The following is a 17,292-nucleotide window of genomic DNA, read 5'->3' as shown; positions in this document are numbered from 1 at the left end:
CTACCGACACAAAAAATTTTTACCAGTGACGTCAAAAAATATTTACATGATAAATATTTAGGAAATCGTTATGCGTTTTCGCTGTGTCTAGCCTCCCGGTACCGGTATCCGAATAAATCCCGGTAAAATGATGACGTATATATAATGACGTAAAAATCTACCGGTATTTATATCAAGCTGTGCTAGCCTCCCGGTACCGATGTCCGCATAAATCCCGGTATGTATTGATGACATAATATTTCGCAGGTGTTTCTATAAATTCCGTTAGATTTTATAATATAATTAGACACTATTTCAATATCAATTTCAAAATTTGTATAGGTAATATTCTTTATAATCAGTATAGTTTAATTTTCAATTCTATTAAAAAACTTTTGAGTACAGAAACATACAGTATCGGACAAAATTAGAGAGACTCGACTACTTACGTCTTTTATGTAAGATAAAAATGATTAAATTCCTCTTTTTGTGCTGAAGGATGTTATGTTTTGAAGTAGTTTAAAAAGGCACTAAAATAAATTAAAAAAAAACATTTCTCAAGATTTATTAGGAAAAATAAAAAAATGCAAAAAATTCTGTGCGACAAAATTAGAGAGACTTATCCTTAAAGTACATTTGTACCCTATACTAATGAAACTAACCTAATACTTTGTCCAGTACTCTTTATTCTGGATAACTTTATCACATCTATTCGGCATCGATCCATGAGATTCGAAATTACAGCCGGATCCATTGATTTCCAGGCATTCTCGATTTCTTCAAATAATTGAGCACGATTCCCGATGTTTTTAGTGCGAATCTTTTTCTCTATAATCTCCCAAAGATTTTCAATTGGGTTCAAGTCCGGCGATTGCGGTGGCCATTTTAAAACTTGAATTTTGTTAGTCAAAAACCATTCCTTCACAAGTTTGGCCGTATGTTTGGGGTCGTTATCGTCTTGGAACGTGAATCTTAGCGGCATTTCCCATTCGGCGTAAGGCAACATTACATCTTCCAGTATAGTCCGATACATAAATCTATCCATAGTGCCCTCAATTTTGTGGATAGGACCCATTCCATAACCCGAAAAACAACCCCAAACCATTAAATTGCCACCTCCGTGCTTCACAGTACCAGAAACATATTTTGGATCAAGCCTTTTGTTTGCTGGGGGATGTACGAACTGCGCTCCATCACTTCCAAAAATATTATATTTAGACTCGTCACTAAACAAAACCTTATTCCAGTCCTTAGCTGTCCAGTAACGGTGACGTGTTGCAAATAACATTCTAGCAGCTACATTTTTTTTTGATAGATGGGGTTTTTTTGCTGGTCTCCTTCCAGGAAGCCCCGCCTCCACTAATCGCCGCTGCACAGTCCTGGATGAAACCCCAGGCGCCTCCAATTCAGCCAAAATCTGTGTTGAAGATAGACGCGGATTATTCTGACTTAGTCGTTTAATTCTCCTGTCCAGCAGTACTGAGGTTTTTCTCTTGCGGCCACCTCTTTTAAGGTTTGTCACTCTTCCACGGAGCTGATAATTTTTATTGTTCTGGAAACCATTTGTTTACTGACGTTGAATTGCTCTTTTATTAATTTTTGTGAGCGACCTGAGTTATAGGCTTCTATAATTTTTTCTTTTAGGTCTATGGAATAATGTTTACCACGAGGCATTGCTAATGATATTCTCAAACTAATAAACAGAAATTAAACTTTAAAAACATTCTTTAAATAAATGTAAACATGAGGTACAAAAATGAATTGTTGATAATAGAATTCTTGTCAACTCCGGTATACACTGCTTAACAAATATTAATATTATTTCAAGTACAAAAAATTGGAGTTGGCAAATAGAGAAGTCTCTCTAATTTTGTCCGATACTGTATGATACAAAAAATAAAATGATTTATTTTTTATACAACAAAAAAAAAATAACAAACAAAAATTGTGATAAAATTTAAAAATTATTGTTTTTTACAAAAGGCGCAAAACCAAGTTTTTGGCTTCTTTTTCACTTTAGTACATTTAATATGCCGTTCAAGTAGGCATAAACTACATGTAATTTTTTCGGGGCACATTCGATCCAAATGCCGTCGCACTGGTCGCGCAAAATGTGGTGGAGCACCATCGTGAAGAAACCACAAATTCTGCCTAATGTGAAGAGGGACTTCTTCATACCGGCAAATTTTGTCGCAAGAATTGTAAATAAAGAGCACCAGTTAGACGATTATCCGAAATAAAAGGGCAAATAAGTATTCCGTTTACAATTCCGGCCGACACATTAACTGAAAATCGTTGTTGAAAGTTTGTCCAAAAATGCGTGTTGCGAAAATTGTAAATACCATTGCGTGTGAAAATTGCTTCATCCGTAGCTAAAATGTTCCTGGTACAGTTTGGGTTTAACTGCTGCTGATGTAACAACCACTCGCAAAAGTTTACTCGAGGCGCATGATCCCTTTGAAGTAAAGATTGTACCCTTTGGACGTGAAATGGATACAGTAATTCATGCCTTAAAATTCGCCAAACTGTGACAATCCAAATTGCGTTGCAATTGTTCTAGTGCTTATGTCAGGATGCTCTTCGATGATATCTAAAATCAAATTCTCCAGATTTAAAATGCGCCTAGGTCTAATGGCTCCACCATGTTGCCCCGGCCTCGGCCGCAAATTTCCAGTTTCTCTACCCCGCTGAACCACACGCAAAAAAGCTTCACGCGACCTATGAGGAAACCTTTGTGCGTGAAGATTAGCTGCAGCCACACTGTTTTGTCTTGATTCCCCCGTATGCCAGTAACATGTCCATTAGTTCCTCATTTCAAAAATTATGCGGCATAATTTTAATAAAAAACGAAATACGACCACAACTGTATCAACTGATAGCAAAGTAGGTACTAGTAAACATAATAAACATTATCCGGACTTGTTTACTTCTTAATTTGAAAACAAAATTCCACCTGATAAAGTTATTACATTTTTGTGAAAAAAAAAAAAAGAATTATCTCAGAAACTAAAAATATTTTACTTAAATTTGTTTTCACTATTAGTCATTATTTATCATTAGCAATAATTTCCCAAGTTTATGCGTATAGGTTAAGAAACACCCTGTATACAAGAGAGACAGAGAGTACGAATCAACCTAGTTTGGTACACCTACGTCAAAGCCTACGTCAGCGCTGCAGCAAGACGTATTTCGCATATCAAGCGGTAAAAGAGAGAGAACGGGTTTTATTCGGGGTGTTCCAGTGGTATAGTTGATTTTATAAATATGGATTTTATAAAATGGTGAGATTTAATTGTTATATTTTTATAATATTCAGGCGGATTCTAATCATTTCTTAAATTTTGCATTTGCATTTATATTTACAATTTACAAAGTAGGTACATAAGTACAAAAAAGTTTAGTGAAATATTTACTAAAATATTACATATTTACACCACATCGTTATTCTGTTCAGAGCTGTCCGATTCAAGGATTGAACACCCTAGTTCATCCTCTGATGCCGTCTCATCATCATCCCAACCCTCTTCACTCTCCTCAGATGAGCCTGTATTAACAGTGAACACTAAATTTTCCACTGCTTCATCTAAAAGGTTTTCTTTTTCTATGAGTTCATTCTCATACTTTCTTACATGTTGGCAAATATTAAACCACTCTTGTTCTGTCACCTCCTCAAATTTTTGTCTTGCCAGCGTCTCAGTATCAGGCAATCTAAACGTGGTATTCCGCTCTGCAACCAATTCTTTACCAAAGCCCATATTTTTTCAATGGGGTTTAGTTCGGGATGGTACGGAGGTAAACGGAGCACACAATAACCATCTTTTTCTAAAAGCTCATCTAACCTATATTTTATGGGAAAACGAAATTTATTTTCAGAAATTATTTTGTATAACTCTGGTTTGGTTAATTTTGGGTCTGCTGGAATACCGTTTGTTTCCAACCAATTAATCATTTTCGCTTTCCTAGTAGCCGTCGTAATATTTTTTTTATAGGCACGTTATGGTACGATAAATTATCTACAACTAAAAGAGACCTCTCGGGTAAGTTTGGTAATAGTTGTCTCTCGGCCCATGTCATAACATTTTTTGAATTCATTTTGTTGTGATAGTCGCCAGTTTTCGTTGCTAAAATAAAAATATATGTACTTTAAAAATATATTCTTAAATAGATTAAGTAAACTATATTACCAGATTTAAAAATAAGTAATCCATTTTGAACAAAACCTTTTTCGCCTCCAGCGTGCACTATTATCAGGCGTTGTCCTTTGGAAATTGGTTTTTTCAGATTTTTATCGCTATCATCATACCACCCTTTGTCCTTTACATGGGTGCTATGTATATAGGTTTCGTCAGTGTAGACGATGTTGCGGCCTCAATAATTTATTTAAAGAATTTTATACGCTTAGCGCCTATGTCATAGGATTTGCATAAAACTTTTCGTTTGTCTTGCATTTTTTGCCATTTAAATCCAATTTTTTTCAAAAATCAGCCTAGGGTGCTTATGCTTAATTCAGCGACGTCTTCTGATAATAAAACTCGATCGAGGATCTTTTGTCTAATACCTAAAATAAAATTAGAGCGTATTTCAGAAGATATTTTAATAGACAAAGATTCTATGCAATCTACAGGGTGAATATATTTTAGAGAATATAGTTCAGAAACTTTGACATGGAGAAAAAGGGTGGCTAAGGTACCAGAGACAATCTTTCAATTTTAATGCTTACCCTTTAATGTCGGTAATTTTTTTCCATCATGTAAAAATTATAGATTATTTCTCTAATAGTTTTAATCTGGTGAGGTGTGAAAGAATCCAAATATCCATTTCTTCATATTTTTTTTCTGGGCTTTGAAAAGAGGTACCTAGTCCTTGCAAATCATTTTTCTTAGATTCCTGGTAGGTATTAGGTACGTATTAGGTAGGCTTAGTTCTCTGGTAGGTATTCTTTGATACCCCAGTAGCAGCCAATACTCTATTCCTAAAATTAATTTCCTTCTAAATATTATATTAAATTTAAAAAATATAATATGATTATTTCGTAGACCAATCATTTTTAATTTAATTCTCGATACGGAATTTTACTTAATTATTATTTACAAAAAAAAATGAATAAAATTTTAACCATCTATCTTTACTTTCGGTAGAAAAGTTAATAATAATAATTACATAGATTTGGGACACCCTGTACGGATCATGTAAATAAACGAATTCTACATCGTATAATTCTTCTAAAAAATTGTTTTCTAAATAATTCGTACCTATAAAGATAATTTAATAGATACAATAATTTTGTTTTATTTAAAGTGGGTTCCTGCTCTAAATAACATACCTATACCTAATATAAAATAAAATAAGAAATATGTAAGTTCAGTGTGTTTTCCTTATGGTATAATTCATGCACCAAATTAAAATAGGAAATAAAACAAAAGTTGGTTGAAAAGACTTAACTTTTTGACTTATTTTATGTGAAAATCGATTTGAGAATCAATTTAATCAATTTCAGCCTATAACCCTTCTTTTTTTAAACAGGTTTTTGTTTTCTTCTTTTTCTTGAAAATTTTCAAAATACTGCAATTGTGTGTTCTTATTGATTTACCGTATTTACCTGTAATTTGTTAAAGGAATGGTAATCCCTTCTTCAGCCTCCCTTTTCATGAACTGAATAATATTGTTCACAATTTCACAGCTTTGGCTGTGTAAAACACGACCCCGTCCAAGTTTTTTAGGTGCCATATAAATATTATCAATATAAACACACACACACACACAATAATATCTTAAAAATAATAGTCACAAATAATTTCAAATTAATACCAAAAAACAAACAGATAAAACGCCGGCGATCTTTCGCGAACAAAACAGCTGGAAAACGCTTAAAATAACGGAAGCAATATCCTTATGGATGTTGACCGAACGATTTCTCACGCAGTTCTGCGGACAGCGTTGAATATTATGATCTTTGAGCCTTGGCGTTGCCAGCTCATTTCGACATTCATTTGCGTGACAATATTAATACAAAACAGCAGTGCACGCCTGTGGAGTTATTTCGCATCCAGCTTAGCACAACTAAACAAACATCGCGCTATATTTTCTCTTTGTTGCGTCTCACGTAGATGTACCAAACTAGGATGGCATTTATTCTATTATATAAGAGAATCAAGCTAAAACGCATATTCTAACGTCTATTTCACAGAGGAATTTAGCGATCTACGCATGATTAAAAAGTCTTACCGCTAATTGGCCAAAGCTTGAACGACGGAGTTTTCCACTACGCAATAGACTTATGCCAAATTAACATTATGTTTAATATTGCTTTCTCTCTTTCTTGGCTTCAAAATTTACTACTTACACTAGTAATGATAAGATGAGTATTGGAGTTTATAGGTATATGGTTTACGCCGTTCTTTTTCTGTTAAAACAAACGTCAAAATTGACAGAGATCACTATTGTCAGTCATAAGCACGTACTAACCCGAAGACGTGATGTAACCTTAAAAAACAGCCGATTTTGACTGCAATGTCCTGTCATTGAGGCCCTAAAACAATCAGTGTTTTTCATACGGGGACCTAATTGCTAACACCACTTGTATAATATATAATTAAAAGTTGTCACAAATATTTAACAGTTATCTTCCAAAAATCGCAGAAATACTTTAGTTTTTGTAAATAATACATATTGCCAATTTCAATTCAGATAGACAATAAAGCTTCAATCTTAATTGACACCTTTACAAGTTCCTATGGGCTTATCGCAACAGTTAAGTAAAATTTGTTTAATGTACATATTCGTTTTTATGTTGCTTTATGTACAATGTTACCGTAAAGTTATGTGAATATAAATTTAAAAAAAAATCGTATGTGTTTTATTTATTCGTATGTGTTACCTCAAATAGTGCTTCTTCGGTTGACTTACCCTCTCTAAAACAAAATTGGTTGGGAGGTAAAATGTTCATTCATATATTATTTCGTTAAATTGTACAATTACTTATTTGTTCTATTGATAATATATATTTACGTTTTGTCAGATTTTTCTCTTGAATTAAAATACTACGAATATCTAAGGTTAAGTAGAGCAGGGTAGATAAACCTTTTTGTATAAGTTTTCTACATCTGGACTTTGCCTCTTTTTACAATCGTAAAATTATGTTTAGGATAGAATTATTTGGAAATCTAACTTGTTAAATTGTGAAAATAAAGTCTTTACTATTACTCGGGACAATAATAAAACGTGTATATAACGTGCTACAATATAATTTTATTTAATACAAATATAAACTGTTCTTACGATATCGATATAATCAAAATAAAACTAATAAGGCATATCTTAGACATTAAAGTAAAAAAAATGAAATTCACGGTAAAGAAAAGCCAATATTACATCAAACGGTTTACCGCTACAACTGGATATTTCAGTTTAAAATACTATTTTTTAAGAATCATCAAATTTAATTTAAATTAACATTAAATGCCATAAAATATTTACAATAATTAAGCTTGTCCAGCGGAGTTAAACGGCTTAGTATCTTAAACTGCAATTTTCCTAAACAACTAGTGGTGTATCAGCAGGGATCATTTTTTAAAAATGTCCAAAAAACGCGCAGAATTAACCCTCCTGCCCGAAATCTTTCATGAATTTCTCTAATTTCACTAAATCCTCGTCGTTTACGGTCGGCTTCGAAGTGGCTAAGGACCTTAACATATCGTTCTGAAACAAGACATACAATTATTAAATTTTTCCTACTAAAAAACACAAATATCCACCAGACGCGAACTTGGGTAAAAACGTGACGGAACCTTGAGTATCGTTCTGGTTAAAGTAATTCGTAATTCTTAACGTCTGGGTTAAAGTAATTCGTGTCAAGACATTAAATTTTACCATTGTCACAGGCGGTTCGGCTAATTTGTCCCCATCGACCTCCATCCAAGACATTTCGATGGCCCCGGGGTCACCAGGTGAGCACGGGATCAACAGATCGTCCACAATCTGATTCGGATCCTTGGGACTCGGTCCGCTAATTTTCTTAAAATGGGTCGCGGTTTGGACTTTACGTACCGGTTGCATCAATGCGTCTCTTACTACTATACTTATGTCCGCACCGGAGTACCTATAAAAAGTACCACAAATTCAATTTACGGGAACAGTTTATTGATTTATTTGGTCATTTGACACTACATATACAATAGAATAAAACAAGTCAGGAGAAAGAAACTGATAATCCTAATTAACTTATTTAAAAGAGTAAAAGTATTATAAAAAAACCCAATTACACACATCTAAAACTTAGAAACTATAATAACCACAAAAGTACCAACAAACAAAGTACAGACACTGACTAGGCCATGTTGCTAAATTCGTTGATATCATAGACGACAGAACTTATAATAAGCCGTTTTAGTCTATTTTTAAATATGTTGCAGTTATCTATTTGCTTTAACGAAGCAGGGAGTTGATTAAATAAGTTAATTCCTTCATAAAAGGGGGTCTTTTTAAAATAAACAAAGTTAAATTTTGGCAAATAAAGAGCATCCTTACGTCTAACATTATATTTATTAAAATCACTTACTTTGGAGAAATGTTCTTGATTTTTAAATATGTATAACAATAATTTAAATATATAAATTCTGGGCATTGTTAAAACATTATATTTTTTAAATGTTTCATGGCAGCTCTCATTATATTTCAAACCAAAAATCAGTCTCATAAATCTTTTCTGAAATACAAATACCCTCTGATTTATTACCCCAAACAGCAACATATGTGAGGTCAAGAGAGGGTACACTATACCATAGTATACACTCAGTAGACCCTTCATTCTTAGACGCCTTTTAAGGGTAAACAATGAAAAATACAGTCTAGATAGTTTGCTGCATATCTCGTCAATTTGTGAAAGAAAAGATAGGTGTTGGTCTATAATGCATCCCAGAAACTTAACTGACGATTCGCAAACAATTGAAACAGTATCCAAATCCATTCTTTGGGAAACTTATGCATTTAGTCTTTACCAAATTTATTATAAGGTGATTTCCCTCACACCAATCGTTAAACTTTTTTATAATAGAGCAGGCTTTGAATCCGATTTCCTCTATAGTTTCTCCTGTAACTACAATAGTAGTATCGTCTGCGTACATGAACAATTTAACATTGCCAATGAATTCTGAGTGATCGTTTATCGGACAAGAAAATTTTTTAAATGAATTTTGTAGGTTTTTTTGAGACAAAAAAGAAATTTTTTCTATCCCAAAAAGCGAAAAAACACTTTTTTGGATACTTTGGCGCCGTTACAAATTTGACAGATTTACTGTACTATAAAGTTAAATTTAAAAAAAAAGGCGCATTTTTCTGGTCAAGTTGCTTTTACGGGGAAAAATGAAAAAAAAAAAACATGCCTAACATTCCAGATCCAGGCCTTACCCTTCCGTTCTTTTACCCAGCTCCTTGATATCGTCTTCAGTGAGGGTCGTACGAGTATTACCGAGATGAATTTTAAACATGGTCACCCTAGCGTGTTCCTCGGGCAACGGTATATAAATACGTTTCTCGAATCTTCTTCTGATGGCCGCGTCCAACACCCACGGGATATTTGTCGCGCCCAACACTAAGATTCCTTCCGAATCATGACCCACACCTAAAACAATCCATTGTTACATCGTAACTATTAAAAAATCTTAACTTAATTGCCTTGCATCTGCACCAGAAATTCAGTTTTTATCCTTCGGGCGCTCTCCGATTCATTATCGGATCGTGACGAACACAGCGAGTCCACCTCATCGATGAATATGATGCTGGGTTTATGAGTTCTCGCTAATTCGAATAAGTTTCTCACGAGTTTCTCGGACTCGCCCAGCCACTTAGAGACCAAATCGGACGAAGAGACCGAGAAGAAAGTCGAGTTGTTCGCCTCGGTGGCCACCGCTTTTGCCAGATAAGATTTACCGGTACCGGGAGGCTGAAATCAGACGAATTTCGTAACGTTCCAAGGGTTTTTTTCCCGTAAATCTTACCCCAAAGAGTAAAATGCCTTTCCAAGGTACTCTCTTGCCGCTAAACAAATGTGGAAACCTTATTGGGAGTATGACGGCCTCTTTTAAGGCCTCCTTGGCCGCGTCTAATCCGGCCACATCGTTCCATTTGACTTTCGGTTTTTCGACGACGATCGCGCCCTCCAGTTTGGCCAACATTTTCTTCTTTTCCGGATCGTCGTCGTCTTCGTCGCTGTCGCTACTCTTTTTATCATCCCTAAGACAGTAGTAAATCAGACAAAGTCATAATTAGTTAAAAGTTGTCATGTTTACTTAGATCCTCCGTCTAGTACAGGCTTTTTTTTGCCCTTCCTAATTGAATCCTTGAGTTTCTCTGCTCTCTCTAAATATTGGACGCATTTGGCTCTTATGCTTTCCTTTGCCTTTTCACCTTGGGCCTCATCTATTATAAAATAAATCTCTTAAGCTTGTGTTTAATTAGTGGATGATAAGATAAGGTATATTATCAATAAATTTTGATAACTTTTATTTATTAAGACATTCATAATATTAAGTGATTCTTCTGCATTCATTTTTGAAGCTACTTTTATTTAAAGGCTGTAGTTGCTCATTAATCAATAATTATTAGGGGGTAAGAGAATATTAAAGAATTTGATCTGAAATTGATCATTTTAAAGTGACAAATGCTGTAGAATTTAGCTTCAACATAACTAATGAAAAGTTGAATCCCATACATATGTCTAAATTCTTACTATTCCCAAACTTTTATATGAAGGAATATTAATGTTGCCAGAATGTGCCTAAGTGCAACTACAAAAAAAGTTATATATTAAGGTTCTCAAAGAAGTTTTGTGATGTCCATAACAATTCAAAAAATTGGACAGAGTATAAAAGCTTCAGAAAACAATAAGAGCTCATAAAACCTGAAAAATTAAAAGCAGCTTGAAGTCTTAAATTTAATGAATGCTGACTTACAGAGGATCTCTTATTGGGCTGACAAAAACTCACTTTTTATTAACTCTGGTAAAGCACTGAAGAAATGAAACTACCTCGAATTATGGAGTACCACATACATTAAATATTAATAGTGTTGAATTGAACTGGGTAGATTAGGTCAAAAACCTGGGTCGTTGTATGGATAATTGAATGTCATTTAATGAACAACCAAATCCTTAACCTCAGTTCCTTCCCTCTTAAGAACTGTACCACCCGGCCAAGAATCCTGAATTAAATAATTTATTTTTGGAGTAAGACTTACTAGCAAACCCTTCCTAATATGTAGTGACATTTTATTGTTAATGAACAGTCAATTACATCAGACACTTGTCGAAATAATTTAAAATCATCAGCATAAATCAAGCAGTTGCAACTCTTTCCAACACTAGGTAAATCGGTTTTAGGACATTGGTCCAGTTTGAACAAATTTTAAATTTTTGGGCACCTGGACTTGATGTACACACTAGGAAAATATGTGGTAAATTTAGTAGTAAAGTTTTTTGCAGAGATGTCTAACTGAATAAGTGCACTGGTTACCCTAAAAATATACATATAAATGGTTTATACATAAGACATGTATAAACTATTTAAATTTGGATTCTAGACATATCCATGTAGGAGCTGATCCAAAGCTGAAACCCTAAATACAGTTACAAAGATGTTATATTCAAGAAAGGTTCTGCACATATTCAATTACAGTTGAACCCTTAACAATAACCAAGATAACTAATGAGGGCTTGGGTCAAATTCCTACTATTCCAAGTGTTCGATCTACTTACATTTAATAGCATGTAAAAAATACTCGACTCCATGTTCGTACAATCTCAGCGCTTCCTCATAGTTCTTATTTCTGTCTTCTTCGGTGGCTTTTGTGACCAAATCAATTGCCTTTTGCAAGGTAGTTCCTGAGGCCATCCTTATCTATTATTCACTAATTATTTTAATTCTGTACTACTTGGGTGAATCACCTAATCATAAAGTTTATTATTGTTGGTTGTGTTTGGATACACACTTTGAAGAAGCAATTAGTTTTTAAGTAAGTACTGTGTTAGTGCACTATTATAAGGCCATTATGCTCATCTAATCGATAAACTCAATTATTTTTTTTATTTTTGGAAATTATTCAAAAACAGCAATGAATGAATTGTAATTACAATTTTCTTTGAAAACTAACGTCAAAATTGACAAATGTCATTACTGTCAATGAATAGGCGCTTCATATGTCAACGTCATGGACGTCAATATCATCTGACTTCTGTCAACTTCGGTGTTTTTATTCTTATCAGCTGTCGTGATTGAAACCAATATCAACAGAAACTTAATTGTTATATTCCTTTTGTCTCCTATTGTTAAATGAAATCAAAATGAATATTTTACCGAAGAAAAGGTGAGTACGTTGATAATTAAAATTAATAATTCATGTTAGAGAAAAATAGCAGATCAAAACACTGATTAAAAGACTGTCCCAATAAACTTGCAATTTTATTCTAAATTCCTTTAAACACTTTCTAGGTGGCATGTCCGAACTAAAGACAATATCGCAAGAGTGAGACGAGATGAGGCAAAGGCAGCAGAAGAGGAAAAGGCTCGCCAAGAACGAGCTAAACTTGCCGTAAGTCTTCACCTCCTAGGACTTATTATAATCCCTTTATTGTCGCAATAATCCTACCTATTAGTGCCTTTTAGGAAAGGGAAGCAAGAAGGTTATTGCTTCTAGAGAAATCAAGATCGGCCCTACCAAATAAACAATTTACTGAAACAGCATCGTCAGGCTCTAATTTGGAACATGTAAACTTTTTCAAAGAAGTTGAAGAGGGAGTAGCAGAACTGAAGCAAACAAACAAAGAACATGATAAAGAATTGAAAGAAGAAAAGGAAAAGTATGAGAAACAAATTGGATATTTAACTTACTTGGGCCAAGATACCAATGAAGCATTAGGGAAGAAGAGTTGGTATGAGGAAAACCCTAGTAAGAGATGGGGTGAGGTAAAAGGGGAAGTAAATCTAAAAAGTAAAAAAAGAGAAGATCCATTGGAAGTGATTAAAAGATTGACTGAAAAGGATAAAAAGGCCAGGGAAAGTTTCAAAAGTGATAAGAGATATGATGAATATAAGTCAATGCTGCATAAAAATTATAGAGATAAGAAAGACAGTCATAAAAGGAGGAGAAGCAGATCCACATCAGAAGAAAGAAGAAAACATAAAAAATCAAAACATAAAAGGAGAAGCATAGAGAGCAGTGAGGATGAAGCAGAAAAACAGAAGAAACTGGAAGATTTGAGGGCTGAAAGGCTTCGGAGAGAAAGAGAAGAGCAACGGAGAACAGAAGAGTTATTAGCAAAAGTGAAGGGGACCAACAATGACAACAAGAAGCAGGATGTGCAAGCCGGAAGGCAGAAATATAATTCACAGTTTAATCCTTGGTTGGCAAAACAAAATTATGATAATAAATATAAATAAAACTGACCTCTATTCTTTTTTTAGTCATTGTCATATTGCACTATTAACATAGAAATAAATTTATGAGAAAAAATTGAAAGGCAAATTTATAATTTACATAAAAACCAGTTTTCTGGTATTGGTAGATTTAAATGAATTTCACATAATAGTAAAACATTACATTTTTATGGTTTACCAAAAATACATAAAATAAATGTTCCTTTCAGACCTATACCAAAGTTTACTGGATAAAATACAAGTTGCTTCACTCCCCGAAAAACTTTTTATCTTTCGATCTCAAAGGCAGGCCACCGAGCTCCTCGCCGACGGAGAACTAGCAAAAAATGTAAAGGGGAAGACTGAGCACGATTTTATAATAACTTTATTATCTGGAATAAAATTATTATTTAATGTACCTACTTGGGAAAAATATGTAAAGTGATAATACTATAACTTATTTGTTTTTATAACCACCAAACTAAATAAATTTTACATTATCAAAGTTTACCTAATTCAAGAACTAAATGGTTAAATTTTTTTTGTTAATAATTAGGTACTTAGGTATCTTCTTAAAGGTTGTTTTGGTACGACTGGTTTCATTAGGATTTATTTTTAAATCAAAGTCAAAAGTTTGTGTGAAAAAATGCATATATTACTGTTACTAAACTTAACAACTAAAGATAGACATAACTACTAAGTAATGACATGTTTGAATTTTAAATGATTGATTACTACACTTTTTGACGTTTTTGTTATTTTGTCAGACTAATAATAGCATTACCAAAGACATTATAAGTAATAAACGTAATGTTTCATTCATAACCAGCCCAAATTTTTTTAAAAGCCCGGCAAAACCGTATGAAAGTTGGATTTTTCACATTTCCAGTACAATTCCTGATTTCCGTGAAAAAGTTTTCCAAGCAATCTTGCTCCAACTCAAAATAAACTCTCCGCGAACCAAAAATAAATTTAAGTTGTTTTGTCATATTTTCCCTTTAACATTTATAACGTTTAAGTTTTTAAATAAGTTGTCCATTTCTCTTAAAAACAAAATTTGTTTTTCATTTCCTATGAAAGCATTGAAATTTTGCAGAGTACTCGAATTTAGAATATCAAATAATCTATTCGTTTTTTCAATGAAATCTGCAGTAACTTTTGCTGCCTCTGGAAGAATTTTAAAATCAATATAAGTATGCAATGCTACTGCAACAGAGTGACTAAATATCTGTGTCGCTAATTTAACCTTCATTTTCTGAAAGTTATTTGGAAAAATGTGCTCGATAGCTAGTCTTGGAGCAAGTCTATATTGTTTCATTTTATCATAATTATACATGGTTTCCAAATAACTCCTATTTGTTGCTCCTTAATTACAAAATTGTACTTGAAAAATTATTCCTCGTTGATTTTAACAAATGTGGGACGTCAAACATATATACAAGTTCTTTGTCATCAACTAAAAACCGCGGATTTTCCTCAGATAAATGTAAAGTAGTTTTGACTAGTTTATAAAAATTTGAGCCTTGGTCAGAAACCACGCCTAGGATATTTAAACCTGTTGAATTTATTTTCCGAACTGATTCAAATAAAATATTTTTAAGTTCATCTTAATTTGGAGATGATTTATAGAAAAAATATGCGATAGGCTGCTTCCAACTAGTTGCAATACCCCGGGCCATTAGAACCAAAACGTTGCTGGCAATATCTGTAGTGTTTGCTCTCAAACCTTCCTGAAAACCAACTACCTTGTCACTTGAGATATTGTAATATAGATGTGACTTAATGGACATCTCATCTACACATAAAAAACAGTCTTTTGCTTTGTCATTTAAAAAACACGATTTCAATTCTGTTAATCGAAAAATAAAATCATTAAATCCTGGATTTATTGGCCAGTTTTTTGTGAAACGTTGAAGAGTGGACTTTGACGGCAAACGACAAACAGATGACATTTTTTTATAGGCTTTTGGTCCAACAAGGTTTAAACTCATATCAAATTGTTTATATTCATTTGTGTACCTGCTTCCCCGAGGAGACTTGTTCAGAAGAGATAGCTTGCTCTTAAGAAAAAAAAAATTGCAAATATTAAAAGGTACCTTCTATAATATAAATCTGGGAATAAGAGTGACATAACTAACTATCGTCCCATTAGTATCCTCTCTACAATTCCTAAGCTGTTCGAGCACTGTGTAGAGGTGGTTCTATCTGGCACATTTCAGGAAATAATTGGAGATCAACAGCATGGATTCACCAGAGGTCGTTCTGTGGATACAAACTTGTTTGTTTTTAGCAACTATATCTTCAAATCTTTTGCCGACGGTAATGAAACACATGCGATATACACGGACTTTAGTAAAGCCTTCGATAGGGTCAACCATAATATTCTTATCTCTCCTATTTCAGATCTCGGCATCAGCGGATCTCTTTTACTTTTGATCAAATCTTATCTGATGGATAGAGAGCAGCGTGTTAAAATTCGTGGTTTTTTGTCCAACCCATTTTTGACAACTTCAGGGGTCCCTCAGGGCTCCCATTTGGGACCATTGTTATTCAGTCTCTTTATCAATCACCTCGGCTCCCTACTGGAGTCTGAGTTTTTGCTCTTCGCTGATGATTTGAAAATTTTTCGGCGGATTTCCTTCTCTCAGGATCAGTTGGTGCTTCAGAGAGATAAAAAGAGTGTTTTCCTGGTGTAAGTCGAATGAAATGTCATTGAATGTTAAGAAATGTGGGTTTATGAGGTTTACTCGTTTAAGGGTCTCCCCTCCTTGTCAATATGTTATTGATGGTATCCCCTTGAAGGAGCTTGACTCAGTCAAGGATTTGGGTGTCTTTCTAGACCCGAGTCTTACTTTCTCCCACCACTTCGAAAATACTGTAAATAGAGCTAATAAACTGCTTGGTTTTATCAAAAGATCTTGCAAAGACTTTACTAATGTGACAGCATTGAAGACACTATATATTTGCCTGGTGAGATCTCTTCTCGAATTCTCCAATATTGTTTGGTCACCTCATTTTCTGATTCACATTGAGAGGCTTGAAAATATCCAGCACAAGTTTATCAGGTTTGCCAGATATACTCTTATGAAGTCAGGCCTGGATCTTACCTGTTCAGAGACCATGTCCTACCTGAGCATAAACTCCTTATCAAGTAGAAGGCAGTTCTTTGATGTTTGCTTTGCGTTTAAGGTTCTGAATGGTATTGTTAGAAGTCCGGAATGTCTGCCTTTTCTCTTTGCATGTATCTTCTTACACAACACGAGATCAGGCGCTTCTCCACATTCCCTTTTGCAGAACATCCTATCTACTAAACAGTCCTATAAATAGAATAGCTTCTACAGTGAATAGATTTGCAAAAGATCTTGATTTTTTCAGTACATCTTTAAATAAATTTAAGTCGTCAGCCAGGGCAACTATCTTGGGATAGTGCCCTACTCCCACTCTTTGGATTAGGTTTAGCACAGTATTGTTTATTAGTATTATAGTTTTTACTTAAGACTACTGTTAATTATTAATAAGTACTTGAAATGTTATATACGTTGATGAATAAATAAATAAATAAATAAATAATACATATTGCCATAATAAGTGCACAAATTAGAAGAAAACATAAAACATACTTGTCGATGCTCTGGTCAGGAACAATGTATGACATAAAATTGCTCTCCGCAAAATGCAAGCTACAGATATTAACCCTTTTATAACATTGTTCTGGAGTAAGATCGGCATATCTATGTTCGCCAGTAAATCCCAAAATACCTTTCCAGAGTTAGCACCTATAATCCATTTTTTATATTAATTTAAAAAAAGAAACAGGAACCAGATCATAAAGTAACTAGGAATGCAATCATGAATTTAATAGACAACTAATTCCAATGTACTTACCTATTTTCATTTTTCGGACATC

At 33.8% G+C, this 17,292-nt stretch overlaps 3 protein-coding genes across 4 annotated transcripts in view; 1 reads left to right on the top strand and 2 right to left on the bottom strand.

The window, feature by feature from the left end:
* Window positions 1–6,397, bottom strand: part of LOC126734931 (uncharacterized) — a 31,399-nt gene extending 25,002 nt beyond the window's left edge. For both annotated transcript variants that reach the window (XR_007660211.1, XR_007660212.1), the window contains exon 1: window positions 6,205–6,397. The gene's annotated coding sequence lies outside the window, so the exon portion shown is untranslated. The remainder of the gene's footprint in view (window positions 1–6,204) is intronic.
* An 810-nt stretch (window positions 6,398–7,207) lies between these two features.
* On the bottom strand, window positions 7,208–12,128 carry LOC126735347 (vacuolar protein sorting-associated protein 4). Its single transcript, XM_050439305.1, has 7 exons — window positions 11,729–12,128; window positions 10,266–10,395; window positions 9,975–10,209; window positions 9,652–9,919; window positions 9,385–9,598; window positions 7,849–8,077; window positions 7,208–7,677 (listed from the first exon to the last, which is right to left on the bottom strand). Exons 1-7 carry the CDS (start codon window positions 11,862–11,864, stop codon window positions 7,576–7,578), a joined length of 1,314 nt encoding a protein of 437 aa, XP_050295262.1. The 5' UTR covers window positions 11,865–12,128; the 3' UTR covers window positions 7,208–7,575.
* A 50-nt stretch (window positions 12,129–12,178) lies between these two features.
* On the top strand, window positions 12,179–13,415 carry LOC126735348 (leukocyte receptor cluster member 1 homolog). The gene is made up of 3 exons (XM_050439306.1): window positions 12,179–12,336; window positions 12,462–12,561; window positions 12,636–13,415. Exons 1-3 carry the CDS (start codon window positions 12,314–12,316, stop codon window positions 13,407–13,409), a joined length of 897 nt encoding a protein of 298 aa, XP_050295263.1. The 5' UTR covers window positions 12,179–12,313; the 3' UTR covers window positions 13,410–13,415.
* The last annotated feature ends 3,877 nt before the right edge of the window (window positions 13,416–17,292 follow it).

This window comes from Anthonomus grandis, chromosome 4, assembly GCF_022605725.1.
Source record: "Anthonomus grandis grandis chromosome 4, icAntGran1.3, whole genome shotgun sequence".
Taxonomy (NCBI): Eukaryota; Metazoa; Arthropoda; class Insecta; order Coleoptera; family Curculionidae; genus Anthonomus; species Anthonomus grandis.
The sequence above is the reverse complement of the archived record's forward strand: the minus strand, read 5'-3'. Positions and strand labels throughout refer to the sequence as shown.